The sequence below is a fragment of the Camelus bactrianus genome, chromosome X, assembly GCF_048773025.1.
Source record: "Camelus bactrianus isolate YW-2024 breed Bactrian camel chromosome X, ASM4877302v1, whole genome shotgun sequence".
NCBI classification, from domain to species: domain Eukaryota; kingdom Metazoa; phylum Chordata; class Mammalia; order Artiodactyla; family Camelidae; genus Camelus; species Camelus bactrianus.
Window position 1 is genome coordinate 32634099 of NC_133575.1, and position 23885 is coordinate 32657983.

Consider the following 23885-nt stretch of genomic DNA (forward strand, 5'->3'; position numbering starts at 1 on the left):
TATTCAAGAGCAACTGCATGGAATAGGTATCTGAGGAATCCTTTTGGGTCTGTGTATAAGTATTTTATAAAGATAGTCTTTTAATGTATATAATAACTTTCAAAAACTAGACTTCCTAACTTAGGAAGTAATAAATTCTGTATTTCAGAATCAGAAATTAATAGAATTACTTTGTAAAATATAGGAAGATCAAAATCATGTCAATTATTATTTATGTAACTGTTCATACCAGAATAACAGTTTTCAGTTTTTAGAATTGACAGTGCCTTTTGGATACCAGATTTACTTACTGCTCTGAATAGCTGGAGCCCACATCCATTCTGCTAACTTCCTGCCTCTGAGCAAACTGTCACTACAGGAGAGGACTGTATGTAAACGCTGGCTTTCATTAGAGCACGAAGGTCCTTGATAAATCCTTAGGTTAGCTCTTGTGGAATTGATAGAAGGGGGAAGGTTGCCAAGAGGCAGCTAATTAGAGCTTCCTGGCTGACCTCTCAAAAGGTGCTGTTTAGGTGTACTGTTACTTTTGGAGGTGCCAAGACTCCAGACAGCAGTGCTATGCAATAGAACTTTCCATGACGGTGGAAATGTTCTATACTCGTACTGTCCAATACAGTAGCCACCAGCCCATGTGGTATTTAGCACTTGAAATGTGGCTAGTGTAACTGAGAAATCAAATTTTAAATTTTATTTAATAGTAATTAATCAAAATTAAAATTTAAGTAGCCATATGTGCCTAATGGTTATTGTATTGGATAGTGCAGCTCTGTAAAGTACTAGAAACAGCATTCCTAAACAACCTTTTTCTAGTTCTGCAAAAAGCAGGAACCCAAGAGACCAACTGGTAAGTTAGAGAAGTATGCAGCCTACAGTTTTGCAATCTGCAAAATCAGTAAGGGAAAATTGTAGGAAGTTATCAGAAATCTCCCTCAATTTCTATATATACAAAGAATAAATGGTTTTATCCTCTACACCGAGAACTCACCATTTCCTGAACTGACTGCAATCAACTTACAAATACAGAATGTTGCTTCTATGTATATAGGATTTCTTTGACATACTTCACTATAGGGAAATTTGCTTTCTGGAGGTAGAAATAATTCAATGAAGCAGAGGATGGTTTCTAGGACAGATTCCCTCCTGAGCCTTTTCCCTAGACAAACAAGCTCAGACACCCGCAGACATCCCCCTAACCCTTTCCCCCACCATGCCCCCCTTGCTCAGTAACTCCAAGCAGATGGCACCCACGGTTAGAGCGTAGGTGTGCCTCCTTAAGAGACACATACCTATAGGAGACAGATTTTCCAGATAGCCCGGATCAACAGTCTGTCCCATGCATCCTAATATTCAGTCTGAACAAATATGGTCCTCATACCTAGTCCAGTGCTCAGGTCTATGTAGTTTATAAAGGAAGTTTTGCTTCTAGAGGATTTTTAAAAACCTTAGTATTGAAATTCTAGGGCTCAGTATGAAATAAAAGGAGAAAACTCAACATATGAAATGTCTGATTGCCAAAATGGGGAAAGAAACTTTCCATCATCATTCACAGATGGAAAGTCAAATAATGAAAGGAAAATGAAAAGAAGTGTGTGGTAATTCAAATCACATGTAGGGTTCTATATAAACCTTTTAAATCTATAGTTCGAAAGATAGTCTGAAAATGATGTTAACACTTTATTACCGTCCAAATAATTTTCTCATTAGGATTTGTTGTCTCCTGAATCCTACTGAAGAGGTTAAATGCCAATACGAATGTATGATTATGGAAAGGAACAATTTCTGATTGTTGAGTACTGATACTATTATAACCAATAATGAGTAGTAGTCTTGAAATTTCAAGAGAGTAAAATGAATAATGCTTTATATTCTCACATAAAGCAGTTTCACAAAACTTTCAGAATGAGAAAAAGGTTCAACTGCAAAAATAATAAACTCACTACCAAAAATACATTAAAATTTATTCTAACAGGTATAAGCCTTTTGGAAGGCAAGTTATTTATAGAGATCAGAAATCTGAAATACATGTATATACTCTGATGCCATCAATTCCAGTAGCAATGAATTTACCCTAAGAATATAATCAGAGGTGTATAAAGACTTATTAATGAGAATAAAGCCAATGCAACAGTATTTATAGCTGTGGAAAACTGGAAGCAATGGCCATGTCCACCAGCTGGTTAATTAAATTACGAAATGTACTGTGATGGAATTTTGCAGAATTATTACAAGTTTGTGCTCTAATGACTCTCAATAAGGTTAACTTATCAGAATCACTCATGGGGCTTTTTCAATAAACACTAGTCTAGTTCCAAAACATCCTCATCATCCCCGCACACCCATAAAAGTCCCTATACCCATTAAGCAGTCACTACCCAGTGCCTGGCAATCACAAGTTTGCTTTCTGTCTCTATGGACTTAACACACATAAAGACCTATTCTAGATATTGGAAATACATAGACTCCTCCAATATGTGACCTTTCATATCTTTTATTGCATGTTGATATCCAATTGTCCTAGCATCATTTTTTGAAAAGACTGTTCCTTCCCCATTGAATTGTTTTGGCACTTTTGTTGAAAATCAACTGATCATAAATATAAGAATTTATTCCTGGACTCTAAATTCACACTGATACACATGTCTAACCCTATACGATGCCAGTACCTCAGAGTCCTGATAACTATAGCTTTATAGTGTTAAAATTGGAAAATATAAGTCCTCCAACTTTGTTCTTTTTTTTAACAGATTGTTTTGGCCATCCTTGGTCCTCTGCATTTCCATGTAAATTTTAGGATCAGTTTGTCAGTTTCTGCTAAAGCTTTGATAGGGATTGTGTTGAATCTACACATCAATTTGGAAAGAACTGCCATGTGAACAGTAGTGAGTTTTCCAATCCAAGAACATTAAATACCTCATTTATTTAGATCATCTTTAATTTCTCTCAGCAATGTGAGCTTACAAGTCTTTAAATTCTTTTGTTAAATTTATTCTTAGGTATTTCATTCTTTTTGATGCTTTTGTGAAAGGAACTGTTTCTTAATTTCAAGATTATTCATTGCTAACATACATATGTGTATAGAAACACAATTCAATTTTGTATACTGATCTTGTATTTTGTGACCTTACTTAAGTTGTTATTTTTAATAGATTGTTGCAGATTCTTTAAAATCTTCTATATACAGGATCATGTCATCTGTAAACAAAGTCAGCTTTACTTTCTCTCTGATGTGAATGCCTTTTATTTTGGTTTTTGGCTTGACTGTACTAGAGCCTGAGAATTTGTATTTTTAGTAAGTTCCCAGGTAATGCTGATGCTGCTGGTCTAGTGATCCCCCTTGGAGGGCCACTGCTGTAAAGAATGTGTATCACATGATGAGGAAAAGTCATAGTAATAATATATCATGTGATAGAGGAAAGTAATGGAAAGGAAGTGAATGTTATATCACAAGTATAAGATCCTCTTTCTAGATACTGTGAAGGAAAAAGATCAAAATGGACAAAAAAATCTAAGCATAATCATTTTGGAACAAATACATAAATAGAGATTATCCAATGAACTTTTGGTGTCCTATACATTTTTGGAAAGTCTTTAAAAATCTCAAAAATGTTAATGATATCAGTGACTGGGAAAAAGCTAAGATGCAATGGAGCATTCGTTTAGGAATTATAGTTGTTTATAAATAGTGACCATATCAAAGATACTAAATATTAAAATAATAATACAACAGTAACAATAAAATGTTAATAGAAAATATTCTCTATGGAGCACTTATGACTGCCAGGTACTGTTCTAACTGCTATAATATATTAATTCATTAAATCCTTACATCCCTATGACTTAGCCATTATCATTATCCCCATTTTACAGATAAGGAAATTGAGGCACATTCAAATAAACTGTTCAAGGCTACACAGCTAGTAAGTGCCAGTAGTCAGGATTCACCCAAGGCAATGTAGCTCCAGAGCTCACTCTTTCCTATAATGCTGTACTCCTTTACTTTCTTCTTGCCACTGACAATAAAAATTTCCTACTTCTGACTAAGTAACAAAAGCAAGTTTCTTTCTACTGCTTTCTGTGAACTTCCCTTTTAATCACTTCAAAGGAAGCCGTAATAATTTGGTCACTTCCCACCATTTGAGGAGCTTAAAAACAGTGTTTGGGTAGAAGGATGGTTACCTAGCTGTTCATCTGTGAAAATAAGTTGTGTGGTGGCCTCTGAGAGCCAGGGAAGTTGCAATCTCTGTGCGAGAAGCTCACAGAAGTGGCAGAATGAGGAGAATGAGTTTCTTGAGGAGGTACAACAAGCCTTAATCAGAGTGGCTGAATCACTCAAAGGAATACAGCCTCACCAGAAGCTGAAAAAACCTCAATGTTAACCCTGCTGATGTTCCTAATTCTAGGGTATTTGGTGGGTCTTGAAATTTTAAATAGGCCTGCAAAGGGATGTGGTAAATTCACATGACCCTCCTCTGCTGTGACAGCTTGTTCCTGTCCAAATGAATCTTAGTCACCACTTTGGCTATTTTAGGCCCAAATCTGATTCTGTGGCACTGGGAGAAATATAGCATCTGTTCCTTGTGATGGGGCAAGCCTGAGTCCCACAGTAAAAGGCCTATACTTGGGCCATGAAAGGTTCAGCCCCAGACGGGGTAATATCACATAGGCCAAAGCAACAGAGTTAAAAAGACTTTAGGGAAGAACTGAGAAAAAAGTGTAATTAATCATTTCTTTGAGAAAGAAACTAACTTCAAAAATGGCTGACCAAATTTCACTTTGGATAAGATTTTTTTTCTTTTGTAGGCTATACTGGTTCAGGTGTATAGCAAAGCAAAGAAATGAAAGTCTTGGAAAATTTCTTTGGGCACCATCTCAATAATGGCAGATAAATTAATAATTTTTTTTTGCTGAGGATTTTTAAAGTAAATAGAGAAGAGCCAGTTTGAGCCCCTGACTGAAAAAACAACTGGGAGAAAGGCTAAACTGGGAATAATCATCACCAACAATGACATGTTAGAATTTCTCTTGCTCTAGGGTACCATTCTACAATTGAACTTTTTGCAGTAATGGAAATGTCCTATATCTGCACTGTCTGATACAGTAGCCACTAGTCACATATGGTTACGAACACTTGAAATGTGCCAGTGTGACTGAGGAAATGATCTTTTACTTTTATTTAATTTTAATTAATTTAGATTTAAATAACTACATGAGGCTAGTGGCTAATATGTTGGCCACTTCGGTTCTGTAGGATAATATTGTGGCCTATGTAGTTTCCCACAGTTCATACAAATGTTCTTAGAAATCTAGAGTTGAATACAATCATTCACATATTTCAGGGGTCGAATAATAATGAATTAATAATATTATTGCAACTTATGACATATCTGAAAATCTTTATGCAGAAAAGTCTTTTAGTTGGCAGGAGTTAACGTGGCTATGGAGGACAGAGCTCATTTTTAAATAGTAATCAAAGTGAGCCAAACATGAGTTAATTTTAAGACCATAATACAACAGTTTCTTTTATTGGGGGAAGGGAGGAAATGCTGTCCTGTAAGATTTTTGCACAGTGTTGAAAAGATTCCATTATTTTATTTTGGGTCTTTTTCAAAAACCTTTTAAAGTCAACTGTGCTCTTCATACGGAGGAATTACTGGGGTTTTTTTGTTATTTATTTATTTATTTGGTGTGGTGGAGGATAGGAAGTGTGATAAAAGGGAGAAAGGTACCCTAGGAAGGATAAAGAAAAAGTGAGAAAAGTGATTTGAAAATATTTTCTACTAGACCAAGGGAGTAGGGAATTTTACTGCTTTGTGATGGTTGTTCAATCCTAGTTCCAATTCTAGTTTGGTATTGTTTCCACTGAACTAAACTCACATTTTTTGGTCAAAATATTTAAGTTTGAAAAATGTGGCCTAGATTCAAATCCAACAACAATGGATAATAATAGCAAATTATTATTTTTAAAGTAATTATATCCCGGCTATGAATTTTAAAGCTAGCACAAATCTAAATCATGATTAATATTCCATTTACTGTAACTTATTGTTTGGATTTATACTTAGATATTACCTTAAATGATTAAAAAAACTGAAATCTTACTGAAATGATGGCAACTTTTGGAAGTGAGAATTTAGCTGTAAGAAAATAATAGCCAAAACCAGGATAATAAAAACATTATCATCAGCTGTATCTGTCTGGCTTTTAGCTGATTTCTTTAATTTACCTTTAGTTTCCTCCTTGCATTGAATTTCCTCAGTTGCTCTACTGTTTCCGGAAGATGAATCTTGTAGGCATAACGATCTCGCTCCTACAAGAGAAGAAAGATAACACACAAAACTGTTTTAAAAAGTGAAGAAGCTTAACCTAAAATAACAATAATGCCCAAATTGGATATGAAGGTCAAAACTTGATAGTAAAACAATTCATTTCAAGCCAATAACAAAGGGCTGAAATAATGGGCCGTGTTATTTTCAGATATATATGGCTAGGTGGCTAAAATAATCGTAATTATTATGAAGGTATGAGGTTACCTCTGACATGATCTTGTCAGGTAAAATGAGCATTTGAAAAATTAACTCCACAACTAATTCAGCATGCTGAGTTGCCAGGAATAACTGAATTTTTAAAAAAATCAGTTATCTTCAAAACTAGGACAAACTTTTCAAGGCCATCTAATTCAACCATTTCCCCACATGGGATCCCCTTCAATCCCTGATGGATGATCATTTTGTTTGACCTTGTTCAAGAGGAGATCATTACTTTCTGGCAGCCCACTACAATTTTAAGAAACTGAAAAAGTTCTTACTCAGCCTGGGCCTTGTTCTATGCAATTGGGATAAACAAGTAATCAAAACCAACACAGATTCTGACCCTCATGCAGCTCATATTCCAGTGGGAGAAGATAAGAAAATACAAAAAAGGTACACTATAGAGTATGTTAAAAGCGTTATGGAATAAAGCAAAAAGTAAGGCAGAGTAAAGGTATACTGCACTTTAAAAAAGGGTGGTCAAAGTAGGCCTAATTGAGAAAGTGATAGCCAAAGAGTTGAGAGTGGTCTAGGCATATAGAAAAACTGATGCAAAGACTTCTCAGAGGAGGGAGTGTGCCTGAAATTTTCAATAAATAGCAAGGAGACTCGTGTGTGTGTGCGTGTGTGTAGTAAGTTCTGGTTGTTGGGTTGAGAATAGAATGGAAGGAGTTAAAAAAAAAAAAAAAAAAGGGCAGGGAGACCAGTTAGAAGGTTACTGCAGTAATCCAGGGGAGAGATGATGGTGGATGAAACCAGATGGAAACAATAAAAAGGGTGAAAGAATGACAGACTCTGAATATATTTTTTGTTTTACCGAAAAAGTTTTACTGAGGTATAACTACCATACAATTAATCGTGTTATATGTAAAATGTACGATTTGATAAGTTTTGACATATGTATACAAATATAAAACCATCACCTACAATCATGATAATGAACATACCCATCACTCTCTAAAGCGTCTTTGTGCCTCTATCCCCTCCCTATCCCCAGGCAACCACTGATCTACCCTCTGTTACTTTGCATTTTCTAGAATTTGATATAAATGGAATAATACAGTATGTATTCATTATTGTCCAGCTTCTTGCACTAAAGCATAAATATTTTAACTTCATCCATGTTGTGGCAGGTATCAATAGCTCATTTCTTTTTATTGCCGAGGGGTATTTGATTATATGGTGTACTATAACTTGTTTATTCATTCACCTGTTGATGGACCCTGGGTTATTCCCAATTTTTGGCTATTTTGTATAAAGCTGCTATGTACATTAATGTATAAGTCTTTGTATGGACATATGTTTCATTTCTCTAGGGGAAATACTTAGGAGTAGAATGGCAGGGTCATTTTATAGGAATACGTTTAACTTTTTAAGAAACTGCCCGACAGTTTTCCAAAATGGTTGTACCATTTTACATTCCTAGAGCAGTGTATGAGTTCCAATTGTTCAACATCCCCACCAACATTTGGTATGGTCAGTCTTTTTGAGTTTAGCCATTCTGATACATGTGTGTATAGGTATCTTATTGTGGCATTAGTTTGTATTTCCCTAATGACTAATGATGTTGAGCATCTTTGCATGTGCTTATTTGCCATCTGGGCACTATATAAATGCTTGCAAATTAAGTCCAAGATCACATTATTATTATTATTTTGTAACTAAAATTTCTCCTTGCACATGAACCACTTATAAAATCAATGTTTTGGTATCATGTACTTACAAAATTTATTTTTGAACTTAAATGTATGATTTTACAGTTAGTCCTGTCAAAGCTTCATCTTATTATCAGTGAAAATTCCTAAGGAATGAATATAAGCAATTTAAAATTTATTTTCTATATTAATGACTAATAGTAACAAGAGTTCCCCGGAGAGCAAAATGATCTTTTTCTTGAGTACATACAACACTTAAATGTCAAAACAGAGTGACTCCAATTTTCATTTCTGCTAGATTTTATGTGCTAAACATCTTAGAAATGATTTCATTATCTTTAGGGACTTAACCTCCTTTTCGTGCACTGAGCCAAAACAGATCCACCAATACAGAAGACAGAAGAATTTATCAAATAATTAACTAGCAGGGAAAAGGATAAAGTTATTATTTTAGAACAAACAATGGAATCTTTTAACGGATTGCATAATGTTACTATCTGTGGATTACAAATTTTAATTGTGTCATGTCTGGTGATCTTTAATTTAAACATTCACTGAAGAACAAACATCAAAATGGACTTTGCATTATTTTTTGAATGAAAATTGTTTTGGATCATGATGAAATATAGGGGCAAAACCACAGGGAAGGTCTTAAAAACAAAAAGAAAAAAAGAACCAAAAGGTACTGAATGGAATAGTAGAAAGACAATGGCTTTGGAGTCAGAAAAACTTTTGTTCAAATTCTGGGTCATTTAGGTACTAGCTGCATGACCTTACACTGTCTCAGTATCAGTTGTGCCTTTTTGTAAACTAATTTTATAGGATTGTTATGAAGATTAAATGAGATGCTGTATAGGTCCATGTTTGGTTTTCCTGAGTTTTAATAATGACTTTTATTAATCAAGACATGGAAATCTCTGATATAAAGTAATTTAGTAGCTTTTTAAAGTGTGTGTATGTGTATGTGTGAACAAATAGTTCACTAAATAAGTTTGGCTATTTTCTAACTGAAAACATGTTCCTATCACATAAGAAAAAAGGTAAAAGTGGAACAGTAAAAATTACACAGGACCAAACCTATGACCCATCTCTATTTTTATTTATTCACTTTATTTCCAAAAGAGGTGAACCAAGTTACAGCATGTTTTTGAATAAAGAGTCTAAGGCTGCTATGTTCAGATAGTAGCCACTAGGTGAGATATATTTACATATTTATAGAATTTAAATATAATATAGTAAAGTAATACATATTTAAATATAATTAAACATTCAGTTCTTCGTTGTACTAGACACATTTCAAACGCTACACAGCCAACATGTGGCTAGTGTCTACCTCATTGGACAGTGCAGATATAAACACTGCCCTCGTGGCAGAAAATTCTTACCAGACAGTGCTAATAGGGGGTCTTTCACTATTACTAGTACTGAGTTGAGGCTAAAATCTAACTGAATTTTGCTTAAAATGAAATTGCTCAACATTTTAGGAACTATGTAACAAAATTTTTCCACTGCTATTTAAAAAAAAGGGGGGGGGATTTCATTCCCTTCCTCAAACTGTTTGTAAAGTCTTTGTATGTAGAACTGAGATCAAGCCTCTGGCTGATGTCTAATGTGTATGGGGGTGTGTGTGTGTGCGTGTGGGAGAGAGAGAGAGAGAGAGAGAGAGATAGAAGGAGAAAGAGAGAAAGAGACAGGGCCTTGGGAAAGTAGCTTGAAAGATACAAGTCATGTCTGGATTCTAGAGCAAGAAGAGGCATTGGAGCTGATTTTTAAAGCATCCCTTATTCCACAGAATAAACTCTTCTTTTTCCAAAGTCTACTTTTTTACTTAGAGTTCTTGATAACAAGGAAATTGATGACTCAAAAGTGAAGCAACAGATTGAAAGCTGGAGAAAGAAGGTTGACTGTGGAGGGATCCCAGGACTTGAGGGGGTGATCCCATGGTGATTATCGCTGGGATTTTTTTTTTTGCCCCCTAACAAATCCTTGCCTGAGTGTGAGAGGAAATTCCAACGACAAGGAGCACAGACAGAATGACCCCCAAGAAAAGCCTCCTCTCTCTAGCCAGAGGACTGAGAAGAGGTTGGCTCTGCAGGACAGAAGCCTTTCGACTTCACTCCCCAGTCCAGTTAGGAAGATGAGGTCCTCCCTCTCAGAACCCTTTCCACCAAACCAGCCCTGCCTGTAGCAAACAAGGGCAAAGGGGCGGCACCCCACGCCCTAGAGAGCAGGGGCAGAGAGGAGGGAGCGGGGAAGGAGGTAGCTCTGGCACATCCCCAGTATACCCCAGTGTAAAACCAACCACAACCAACTGAGCAAGAGCTTTGAGACTAAACTATGGTTATGAAGTGCCTCCCAGGTTCCAAACAAACCTCTGGGTAGCACACAAGTGGAACAAACCAGATGAGTGCTGCAAAGGCGCTGAAAATGAAATTGGCATTTGAATTACAGCCCATATAAGTGGGCCAGGACATGTGTTCTGAATCTAATTGGGTTAACTGCCTACCAAAAGAGGAGATTTAAATAGGAATCATAGACTCCTAACATAATAATACTAAAAATGTCCAGCACGTTATCCAAACTTACTCTTCAGAGGAAGAACCAGGAAAATCTCAACTAAATTAAATCTAAATTTCAAAAGTTTAAAATAAATCACTTCCACTCTACATGTTTAAACCTCCTATGGGTTTCCTAATTCCAAATATCTTGAATCACTCATCAGTTTCCCTTCCTTAATCACTCTCAGTCTGGGTATTTCTTTCCCACTCCCACTTTTACGCCCTGGTCGAGGCCCCTGTCACTTCTTGACTGAACGGTCACGGTTTCTACAGGATCTCTTTGCCGCTACTGCTTGCATCCCGACAGGCAACCCACCTGCACACAGTCTCCAAAGAATGATATGAGCACGCTGCTTGCCTGCATCATCACTCAAGGCTTGCAGTGGCTTTTTACTCTCTATACCCTAATGTCTAAATGACCTCATTTGGCATTCTAGACTGATATATTCTTCCCTCAAACCAAATTCTCAGTCTCCTACTGCTACAACCCTCCTAATAGCTGACACTTGTATTGTACCAGCGTTTCCTGCCCCCACCCCCCAGGTCCTGAATATTTGTAATGCTTTGACTGTGCGCCCCTGTATTTCTTGTCCGGGGCACACGGCCCTCTTCAGTTCCATGAACATGCATGGCCTGTCCTGGAGCTGGAACCTGGGGTGACCTCTCATGCCCCCCATTAGTTTTCCTGTGGCCACACCTCTGTACTCCTGTGTGGTGCTTCTCACGTACAACTTCTGTGAGGTTATTTTTCTGTGTCTTTATGTTATATTAACATCATTTGAAAATTCATGTCACGATCTGACTATGCCTTTCTTTCTCTAACAGACTGGGAAGTTTAGTACATAGCAGACTGTGGATGCTATTTCTAATGAACACCTTTTCTGCTCACCACTCACTAAGGTGAAGTGGAGAGAGAGATAAGGACACAGTCAAAAAATACGTGTTTAATAAAATTATGCTTAAATGATGATTCCTGATATTCTCTAAGCAGATGAAAACACAAGATTAAAAAAAAGTGTATTAAGGTACCTCTTACCAGAGAACAGGTAAATAATAACAACCCCAAGGCATTCTAAAAATGAGGCAAAAGAGTAAAAATAATATTTTTCTGCATTAAATAGTCCTACCTGAAACTAACAGTAATGTGGTAGGAATTCAGAAAAACGTCTGTAGCAGTGTGTCTTGCACTTTAAAAGTGCTTGGTTCACTGTCCCTTGTGCATACCAGACGCTGAATATACATTTAATTTGTGTGTTGATCGACTTTTCCAAAATCCAAATTGACTAGCTGGATATAAATACCCTTTTCATGCTGTATTACAGTCAATATACTTGGGGGTCTACATATTAAGGCTACAAAGGGTGGGAAAAGACCTCAATCATCTATGAGAAAATTATAATCTGAGTTGGTCTTACTTTTGTTGGGATGGATAGTTATAGCCAACAGCAATAATTTAGATAAAAATGTTGAACAGGTATAATTTAACAACCACAAGACATTCACATATTAATCGGTCTATCTACTCAAATTCTATTTTTTTATATAGTATGATTGAATAGGACATTTTGTGTGTGTGTGTGGTTTTACCAAAGAAATAATTCCTTTTTTTTTTTTTTTAACACAAAGCAATGGTGTCATGACTTTGGGTACTCTTCATTACAAGAATTTTTATCATTTTATTTCTTGACTTTGCAGTTATTCAGGAGTTTTTCATATTTAAACCATAGCTTAAATTTTAGTCATTGTTAAATTACCACCACTTATATCCATAGAAATGATTTAAAAGTAAACATGGAAAAGTACTGAAATATGAGCCTGTTCTCATCAGCTAGATAACATTCTCATTGAATTTTTCCATCTTCAGATGACACACTGCAGTGAAGAAGGTAAACTGTACTTCAGACATGGCATGTGGCACCAAACTCAAACAGCCTTCTGGAATGTTTTCATTTAAGTTACTGACATTTTTTTGTGTTTTGTCTTTCTGGTACCAGAAATCTATTATGTGTTAAGCTCAGATGATTTGGAACCAGAACTATAATCATTGCAGGGATAAAGGTTTCCAAAAATAAATGTTATTAGTCAAGATATGCAAGATAATGAAAGCCAAATTTTCTAAAGGATCTTAAAAATGACTAATATGGTTGCCATTTTCACTGTTATTTGGCACTTAAATTAGCTTCAAATGAACAAAAGACCCCCATTACGGAGAAACTGAGAAAGGCAAAGAAAAAATTGGAGTCCCCCTAAACTTTATTTCTGGGAGAAAAAAAGTATAAGAAAGTATCTCAGAACTGTTTACCCACTCTTTTCTGGAAGAAGTCAGGATTAACAACAACTGGGGAAATTCAGAAAGAGAAAGAAAAATACCATATGAGATTGCTCATATGTGGAATCTAAAAAAAAAAAAATACAAAATATAAATACAAAATAGAAACAGACTCATAGACATAGAACACAAACTTGTGGTTGCCAAGGGGGCAGGGGGTGGGAAGGGACAGACTGGGATTTCAAAATGTAGAATAGATAAACAAGATTACACTGTATAGCACAGGGAAATATATACAAGATCTTGTGGTAGCTCACAGAGAAAAAAAATGTGACAATGAGTATATATACATTCATGTATAACTGAAAAATTGTGCTCTACACTGGAATTTGACACAACATTGTAAAATGATTATAACTCAATAAAAAATGTTAAAAAAAAAAGAATGACTAGAACTGAGTATCAGAGGGTTGAATGCAGATTTGAGAAGTAATATTCTTAAGAAGGATCAAGATCCACTGGAATCTTAACATAGTATTATTATTCCATGTCATCACCATTAAGATACATTAGTAATCTGCATTTTAATATATATTATTATTTTGCATAATTTCCAGGAAAGTAGCATGGTATAGTAAAACGAACATTTACTCATTTATTCTTTAAATCATGAACTAATATTTATGAGCACCTACTACGTGTCAGACACTTTGAAAGGTTCGACACAGAAGTGAACCAACAGCCCCAAATTCCCACGCTTACGCAGCTTATACGTTACGGGAGTAGACAGACAAACAAGGAAGCAAAACCTAAGTGTGTCTTATGGTGACAAATGCTGTGGAGAAAACTAGGACAGGGAGTACTGTTGGCAGGGATATTCCTTCTCTCAAATTTGAAATTGGGTGGCCAAGGAAGATGTTGCTAAGAAGCTGCTAATCTAGGCAAAGACCTGAAGATGGTGAGGGAACAAGCCACGGAGAGATCTGGGGGGAGAGCATTCGAGGGAAAGGGCCCGGATAATGCAGAGGCACTGAGGCAAGTATGTGGCTGCTGTCTGAGGGACAGCAAGGAGGCCAATGTGACAGAACAAAGTGAGAAGAGGAGAGTAGTAAGTGGTGAAATCAGAGAGGTATCAGGGAGCAAAACTGTATGCTAAACTAAGACAGAACACGTCAGGGGAGAGGCCTCGCCCAGAAGTGCAAACTCAGCAGTCAGTAGGGTACAGTGGCAGTTAAAGCCATTAAAACTAGATGACGTCCCCATGGGTCTGAGTGGAGGCAGAGGGGGGGAGGAGGGGCAGGGACAGGGCTGTGGCATTTCATGGCAAAGAGGTGGGTGAGGGGAGGCGAGGAAGAAGCAGCACCATCTGAGAAGGAGCAGCCAGAGAGATGGAGGGGAAGCCAGGAGAGCGAGGTGTGCCGACTCCAAGGGAGGACAGCGTTTCAGGAGGACAGATGTCAAAGGTTGCTCATGTGCCAAGAGGGAGAAGCCTGAGATTTGAGTGCTGGACTGTGTAGTGTGAAGCTCATTAGTGACTTGACAAGGGCTGTTTCAGTGGAGTTGGTAGGACAGCAATCCTGACTAGGGTGGGTCTTTCAAGAGAAATAGAAACTGAAGAAAGTGCGTACAGATAACTTTCTAGAAGTTTTGCTGCCAAGGGGAGCAGAGAATAGGGGCAGAAGCTGGAGCGGGTTGCGGGGTCAGGAGAAGATGTGTGTATTTAGTAAGAATGAACTGTAGCTTGTTAAATCCAACAGGGATAGGAAGCTGGTGATGCAGGGTAGGGGAAATGCTGGAGAGGTGAATAAGTGAACTGGATGGGGTCAGGAGTACGAAGGAAAGTTGTAAATTTCTTTAATACTCGTTGGCAAGATGGGATATAAAAAGAACTTTTAAAATCTGCCTTTTTCCAAAGACAATATATCCACACCCAGTAACTACTGAAATAAAAATAATGCTATAAAGTACACAGTCACATCCAAAATAAAGATAATTAATTTTTAATGATCACACAGTAAGTCCTATTTCTGTGGTTCAGGCCGCACATCTTTGGAGCCTGTGTTGGTAGAGAACAAACAGGCCTTCCTCCCTGACGTATTCTGCCTTAATCCGCTTTTGTACCCTCTTGGGATGAGAGCTGAATGCCACTCAAATGGAACAGCCTCTTCTTAGATGTTTACAGAGGATGTACAGAAATGGCAAACAATAGGAACAAAACTGTACAGCAAACTGTAATGAAAAAACTCTCAGAAAAAAAAAGGTGGAAAGGGGCACCTTACAGAGCAATGCACTCCTGTCACTGGCAGTGTTCAAACAAAGTGCAGACGGCCACCTAGGAGCTTGTGTACCTTAAGCCAAGGGTGATTCAGTGCTTCATAAACAGTGATCCTTTCAGCGGGATCCAGCATCAGCATGCGACGAACTAGGTCTTTGGCACTTTCAGAGATATGGCTCCACTGCCTTGGATTCATCTGAAGAGGAGGAAAGGAAAATTACAGAGAAGTTAATATTCACTGTTATTTAATATTCCTATGCTGTTTCAATGTGAATAAAATTCTCAGAGCAAAATAGAGAAATCTGATTCTAAAGGCTTGATTTCTAAGGAACAAGAGAACAGATGTAATTCTTTTCTGTTGTTATTGTTCTTTACAGGAGATTTTGCATCAGTAAATATTCTTTACATATGTTCTTGTTATATAAGTTACAATATTTTTAATAATCGAAGAATAGAATGTTCACGATCCCAGGTTCTACATAAAGAGTCTAGAATCTAGGCTCTGAAGAGACTAGAATACTTTGATCCAGAAAGGACTAAAATAAAACTGAAAAATTTTAAATTAAAAAAATTTTTTTTAATATTTTGCTTTTAAGAATTGGAATCAGCAGTAATTGTGAAGCTACATAAAGTCATTAACAGGATACTTTGGTCAGTGTACGCCATTTTCAGTACTTAGGAAGAAATACACCATTACTATAGGCCCTACAAAAAACCCTACTCACTTGTGTATTGTTCTTACTGAAGTTACTTTTGTTCCTCTTTTAAAGATGAGACAATTAAGCCACAAGGTAAAGTGACTAAAGTCAAACTAAAAGAATTATGAGTTGCTCAAAAGAGACAGGATTTGAAGGAAGGCTATGGATCTGTGAGGAAGAGTTGGAAGGCTCCTGGGAAAAGGAGTATGTCTCAGACCAGGAACCAAGAAAACAATGGAAAGGAACGGAAAGGAATGCTTAGGGCTTGGAGCTGGGAAGACAAGTCGGGAGAGGAGGGTAGAGACGGAGTAGGGTCTCACTCCCTCTTTAGTATCAGGAAACTGACTGAGTGAGTGAGCTTATGGGAGCTGTCTGGTGCCAGGAGTTTTATTCTCCATCTTTCTCCCTTAGAAGGTGACATAGGTCTCTGCCGGTTAAAGCCACGGCACTGATTAAAGTCCACAATAATTTAAAGCCAAATGAAATCACAACTTGCATGACAGTACATATGAATCATTACAATTTGACCAAGGGTTAGCATTAGACATTTCCCTCTGGTTTGCGTGAGGGTCTGTTCTTGTAGATGGGGAATGAGAAATGTTCCATATACTTTTTCTAACAGGCAGAATTCCAAACAATAGTTACTTCTGCTTGTCAGATCCCTTAATTAAAATGAGTGCCATGAGACTGTTGAAATATTGTCAGCTGACTGAAACTGAGATCAGTTTGTGAGAGAAGGAGGTGAGTGATTAGATGGGGCTCAGATAGATGGCCTTGTTTCCTCTTCCCCATCCTGGAGCTGATGGACTCTTTAAAGTCTGCATGACCTGTCCTTGGGAGAGGGGTTGAGAAATCATCTGAAAGTGGTGGTGAGATGCCTGAAGTGAGTAGAGGTTGAGAGGTATCCCCCATCTTTTTAATGAGGGAGTCCAACCTAGGGTTTTCTCTTCCTCTGGCAGAGAAGGGTAGTTGAAATAAATTTGGAAGGTTGAGTAAGTAAGGGGGAACAAAACAGGGCCATAAAACAGTCACACTTGAATACTAGAGCCAGGCAGCTTGGAACTCCTGCAGTGTAGATATCAGCTGGCTATCCAGAAACAAATGACGTAAGATGACACTGCATCTTTTACAGACTTTGGGAAATGTATTTTTTTTGTCTTTTATAAAAAAGTTAATTGAAATTACATGTTAGCATATAATTTAGCTAAATAATACTCTCTGATATCTACCTTAAATGACCAACTAAGCTAGTAAATGAGAATAAAAAGTTAAATTAAAATTACTTAAGACCAGTAGCAGTTTATAAACTATAACTATTTAAATGTAGTACATCAAAATTTTCTTGAAAATACTCATAGAGATCAAGGATTTTGTTAACATTTCTTTTGTTAAGAAGCATCAGACTGATGAAATGACATTTTTGAGATCTGCTTCAAAACCGCCTAGATTGGCTACATGTTGATAAGCATTAAAGCTTGGGGTTAATTAATACTATTATCTCCACTATTTTGTTTGTTTGAAATTTTCAATAACAAAAAATGTAAAAATAAATGGTGACACAATCACAGCACAGTTACTAAGCTGCTGAAAACCTGAGACTTTTGTAAGGAAAGCCATGACTATAAGCAAGAGGTAGAGTTAGACGAGTAAAAGAGTAAATAGGTTATCAACCTCAAAGCTTCAACTCCCCAGGTACAGAAATTATGATATTGTTGGCAGCATCCACCTGACTTAGTATAATACTAAAAATAGGAAATTTAAAAACAATTTAATTTTTGGACATGTGTGAATAGTCCAAGTTTTTTTTTTTAACAAAGAAACAAAGTCAACTATTCAATGCTTTAAAAATAGACAAAATCAAATACCAGAAGCTGTTGGAATGAAGCACATTGCCTTGGAAACCAGGAAGTTAGCAACTGAACAAACACAAAGGAAGACTCTATTATTAGCAAACGCTTATAACTCAAAAAGGCAGGTGGGAGATTTTATTATACGGTACCTGCGTCATAAATCGATGTGAGGATGAAACGAGTTAATATAAGTCAAGTGCTTAGAATAGTTCCTGGCACATAGTAAGTGCTATGTATGAGTTAGCTATCATTATTGCTAGTATTATTATTATGCTGATGCATTACTAGTTGTGTTTATTTTCATATGTTAGTATCTGTGATTTCACTTGGCAAAATTCGACCAGAAAGCCGTAACTGTGCATTCCTGCCACTCACAATTTCCAGGGATTAGAGGGGGATGATTACTTACAAGCAGTTTCCTGAGGCTTTTAGTTACCTTGAAAAGATTGATTTTATTCCCCAGTGGCCAACTGACTCTAAGAGAAGCAGAAAAACCTATACTTAAAACATCCTTCTTCGTTAACAGAGTTTTGGCATATATCTCAATCCAAATAAAAGACAAACTTGGATGCCCTTAGAAGCTAATGGGTACGCAAGGTCCAAGGGGGGGAAAAAAGCATAAACCATTCTCACCTTCTCACTTCCACAAGCTTCGGTTATGGCTTAAAAGGAAAGGCTTCAACTCTGAAACTACGTTATATCTTTCATTTCTTTTTTTTCTTAATTTTTTTCAAGTCCTATATAAACTTCTAACATTACTGAGGAATTGAAAGAAAAAACTTGAGGGACCCTGCAGTTTCGGAGTCTAGTGCTGTATAAACCTGTGTGTTTGGTTTTGTTTTACCAGGAATGACTGGAAAATGAAACAGTGGTGATTCTGGTGAATAGAAAGCACATGTGTCAGTCATAATGGGAGGAAAAAGAACTTCCTCAAAATAAGCTGCTCTTCTTTGATATTCAGACACATACTCCCCGCGTTTTCCATACACAGTCCTATTCTGTCAGCCACACAGGGCGGTATAGGGGAGTAAAGTGTAAGAGCCAGGGTAGTGAGACCCACCTTAAGCTTATTTCCCAGAATTCCCTAGGTCTTTTTGGTGTAGCCATTTACACTGTCAGTAATGACTTTTTAATTTTTTAATAATGAAAGTAATAATGTACTAATCACAAGTCTGTGAATAGTACGTGCAGCTCTAATTCACAATAGCCAAAGATGAACGCGAATGTTTAAGTCACACCAAAACGGCTCCAAATCATATTATGAAATGCAGTTGTGATACTGGCATTTCAGTTTATCCTGGGATGTAAATGGAAAGTTTTTCAGCTGTGCTGGCTAACTACATAAAATGCAATAAAGTAACATGTATGACAAAGCAAAACAAATAAAAGTTAATAGACACTAAATCTAAAATTAAGATAAGGAATTACTTAAATTACCTGGATTAAATTTCCATTTTCATGTTACAAATTAAGCAAAAAGTTATAAACATAAAGCCCTTTTCTCAAATTATACAAAGAAGGGCCAAAGAAGTTTATTTCCCAGCTTAGCCTGAATAAACGGGCTCGGTCATGAGGCAGCTAATGGATACTTTAAAATCTGGGCTCAGGTCTGCCACAAACACCTTACCTGGGGTAAAATAAAAGGTCAAATTCTAACACAATAAATTCCAAGGAGCATTCCAAATTCTTTTCCTGAGCTAGAATTTTATTGGAAATAAGCAGGGCAGTAACCAATTTCTTTGAACTAGTTAAACGAGTAGTTTCCTAGAATGTATTTGAGGTGAAAGAATTTGATTTGCAATGTGGCTTTGTGACTCCGAGAGCCCAGGATTCTTACACTGCCAATTGGCACGTGGAGGAAAGGGGGCACATCTATCTGGTCTCTGGTTTTTATACTGTATCAAAGAGGAGTAGGGTTTCTGTTTTCTAGACTAAACACAGAGTTGGAAATCAAACACGTGGGATAGACTTCAGCAGTAGCACAGAGGGAAAGGGAAGGAGAAGGAGGTGCAAGGCAATGGTTGCTTTAAAGCCAGTCATCTGGGTGACAGTTCTGCTAACAGCGACTCTGAAATTTACTTTGACTCTGAGGCCTATGTTGCGTAACAAGCAAAGAACTTTTCTCTAAGTAACGATGTGACAATCAACAAGAAATGCAAAGAGATAGTAACTTCAAAGCACATTTTTCAGGATAATTTAATCTCAGCGGAAACACAAAACGTTCATGATAGATTACCTTATATTTTCCTTTAATAATGCCTTCAAACAATCTTTCCTTGGTTCCGTAGAAAGGCAAACAACCGCTTAGCAGGATAAAAAGGATCACGCCACAGCCCCAGACATCTACAGGTTTTCCATAAGGCTCTCTTTTGACAACTTCTGGGGCCATAAAATGAGGTGTTCCAACGCGTCCTACATTTAAAACAACAACATCAAGGAAAAATGTTTACATAAAATGGGCTTTTCCCCCCTCACATGAAAACTGAAAATAATAGAATAACACTGTGAACGAAAAGTTTCATAATATAAATATTCTCTCACCACCTCTCCCCTCCTCTGTACAATCAAAGAAAAACAGGCAGAAGGAAAAAATTATTTATCCATCACCCTTTGAAAATACTGAGCCCAGGGTAGGTACTTTGTTTTGTCTTGTAACATTACTACTTCCTATTGAATTCCACAGGGTATATGGTAAGTATTTACCTATGTCTTGCTTCATGAAGTTGTATAAATTTTCTAGTTTTCTCGTGTTTGAAAATTACTAAAAATACAGAGCAGAGGCAGTGGCAGGGAGAGGTGGGGACAAGTGAGAAAATATCTGTGGAGAAAATGATTACTTTTGACTGCCAAATGGAAATTCTCAAATTAAACCTAATGCTGAGAACTTTTATTTGGAATATGACTCTGAATCTGAAACCCTGTTCAGTTGATTTTAGGAATTAATTGTAGCAATTAACAATGGTTAGTAAAATTTTGTTGTAATAGGATTTTTTCAGCTTCCACTGAACATTAACATTTGAAGAGAATGAGAGCAAATAATATCACATAAACCAAAGCAAAATCATGAACTCCTCCCATTCAATTCTCTTTTATCTCCATCTTCTTTAAGGCATTTTTCTTTTTTCTTTTTTCCTTTCCCTACAAAAACTAGGTTTCAGAAAGGAATCTGAAAGCAGCTGCTTGCACACTAGTAACCATCTTTAACTCAGTATCCCCAAAGGAGTCTTCTCTTCTACTGCAGAACAAAAGGCTTGTACCCTGTAGGGAAATTACTGGAGGGAGAGGGCACTGCTCACCAGACCCTGGCACCTCTTCTAGCTCTATATGCAGCGCCAGACCCCTCCTCTCCTCCCTTTGCCCCCTCAGTCCCTACCTCAACATCATGAGTCCAAGATAATGTTTATTTTGAAGACTGCACAATACTTTATATAGAGCTCAGAGTTGTGGTTCAGAGTTTTATGAAAGGCCTCAGAGATCGTCTAATCGAGCTCGAGGGAATACATCATTGTCTTCTTTGTGATTGTCAAACCCAGTTGGGATGGAGAAGGATACTGCAGCTCTTAGCTTGTGTACTGGGAATATGACTTTGCTGCAGATCATAAGGGTTCCCCTCCTTCCCCCATAATTAAAGAGATTAAGTTTAGGGTTCAGGGAGTGAAAATAGTTTTATTTAACATGTACAGTAGATCAGTGAAGCTGTATACTGGTTAGACGGAAAGATTTTTATTTCCATATTGCCCCATTCGGCTTCCTCAAGTGACATAAAGAAGCTGAAATGATGAGAAGTAAGCCTCCTTCTTCGTTAATAGCCTGGACAGGGCGGGGCCCTTGGGGAATTTGCCTTGTTCTGATGGACAGGAGCTGGCAAAAGCAGGGAAGAGCAGGGCAAGAGATCAGAGTACTGGTACCAGGGCCCCAGTCAGGTACATGCTGACGGTTAGGATACTGCTTTGAAACTGGACTCTTACTATTGCCCGCACGAAGGAAGGCCAAGCAACTCAAAATAGGCCTCAGTCTGGGAACAGTCAGCGCCACCATGGCTGGTCCTGGACATCCAGGGGAGGTTTTCTCCACTTATCTGGACTGAAGACTACCCTGGTTCTGGAGAACTAGTGTTCATCCTTGAGGAAGATACATGTCTTTTGGTTCAAGAATTCGCTCATAGATGAAAGGTGGAAAGACCATGGTAGAAAGAATATATAGGAATGATTTTTTTTATTTTATGTGGACTGGTAGAACGTGAAAGGTCTGGAGTTAACCTTTAACGTACACCAACCTCTTCCCCAATTTCCTGGTTTATGTATCATCGCTTGACTTTTCCTTCTTTGTGGTCACTTGATTTTTATGACTTTGACCACAAAATTCTAAGAACAGGAAGCGAATTACCAAACCAAATTAAATGTCATTCACTGTATATGAGACACTTGAGATATACACTTAAACTATTTAAATGTTAACTTTTTTGATAACATAATAAAGTCTTATTAGCTAGAACCTCAGGGTGGGGGGAGTTGTTCTGAATAGCTACATATTCAATATTTTAGGACTTGAATCTTTATGCACCCAAACCTTTTCACTTTGATCATTCTGGATGGTTTTCTTTCTACAATTTCCTGACTTCTTTTACACAAGATGCTGCACATAATTTAATCTTTCTCTTGATGACTCAGAACTATCATTGTGGATACCAATGCAAGAACTCTACTCTAGAACAGAAAAACACCCTGAGAACTTCAGAGGCATGCAAGGGTTGATTTCTTCAGTATTAACGGGCTGCTGTGCATGAAAATGAATATATGTGTATTTCTGTATGACTGAAGCATTGTGCTGTACACCAGAAATTGACACAACATTGTAGCCTGACTATACTTCAATAAAAAAAGTAAACAAAAGCCTGCTGTGCTTTCCAACTTTTGATATCTGCTCAATCTATTTTTTCTGTCAGGCTTTCATTTCTTTCCTCTCTCTATGCTTACTTTAGCCTTGTCTTCTCCTAATTTGTACCATAAAATCTGCTATTAACTGGAAACTGATTAGAAACTGGATTCTTTCATTTAGTAACAACTTCCTAAGTGCCTGTTAGGTCCTCAACACAGTGGAAAGGGTTGTGGACGTACAGAGGGATAAGCCATAGTGTCCCCCCACCCCCGCCCCAACGCCAAACCCTTGCCCTCACAAAGCCCAATCTTTCATATAATTACAAATCCATGCATCAAATGTCACAGGAAGGTACGCAGCCCAGAGAGCTACGGTAATATGGGAATGAAGGAGCAGGGCTACCTAACTTGGGATGGTGAAGGTCAGTTTCCTTTGCAGAGGAGTTGACTGTTAGCCCGGCCTTCAAGAACAGAGTTAACCAGACACATAAAATGACAAAAAGGCATTCTAACCAGAGGGAATAGCAGGTGCAAGGTATGAAGGAACACAAATCTATAAAACTTTCAGAAAAATGGAAGCATGTCAGCCTCTGAGTGTGTCCTTAGCTGCTCACTTGAGAGAACCATGAATGAGTAGTGAGAGTGGGAAAGGTCTTGCTGTTATTATAGTTACATCCTAGGTTCCTAGTTATCTTCTGTGTAAGTGAGTTTTCCAAACAGCTGAATTTCACATAGGGGACGTGTAAATGGTTTTTACTATAGGGAACACATAGAGGAGAGAATTCCTTTCTATTTGGAGGACTGAGTGATCAAAGATTCCAACTGATAGGAAAATAGTATTCTGTTAAATATTAGCAAATGAGCTGATAAGTATTGGTAAAATTTTCAAAAGGACCTTTAACAACTTGAAAGCTTTTTAGAAGAGAAATCATTTATCCCTTATCTACGTTGTATTTTAAAAGACACTGTAATGCTCGAAGTAGTTATTTCAAGACTGCAGGGAAAGGTATGTTAAGAAATGACAATATTTTGACCATCACAAAGTATTTTAATTCTAAAAGCATTGAGAAAAATTAACTTTTCATAACTGACACACTGTGGGTTTAAAATCAGCTTTAAAAATATACTATTTAGGGGAAAGGTTAGTGGACTTTAAGAAAATAGATTAACACGTAG

The 23885-nt window shown here is 37.2% G+C and overlaps 1 protein-coding gene across 8 annotated transcripts in view; it reads right to left on the reverse strand.

Moving 5' to 3' along the window:
- The window catches only part of CASK (calcium/calmodulin dependent serine protein kinase), a 314565-nt gene that overhangs the window by 92153 nt on the left and 198527 nt on the right, over positions 1-23885 (reverse strand). For all 8 annotated transcript variants that reach the window (XM_074359474.1, XM_074359476.1, XM_074359475.1 and 5 more), the window contains exons 7-9: positions 20069-20244; positions 15358-15480; positions 6224-6307 (exon numbers count right to left, since the gene is read on the reverse strand). In XM_074359474.1, the coding sequence (XP_074215575.1) occupies positions 6224-6307; positions 15358-15480; positions 20069-20244 (383 nt within the window). The remainder of the gene's footprint in view (positions 1-6223; positions 6308-15357; positions 15481-20068; positions 20245-23885) is intronic.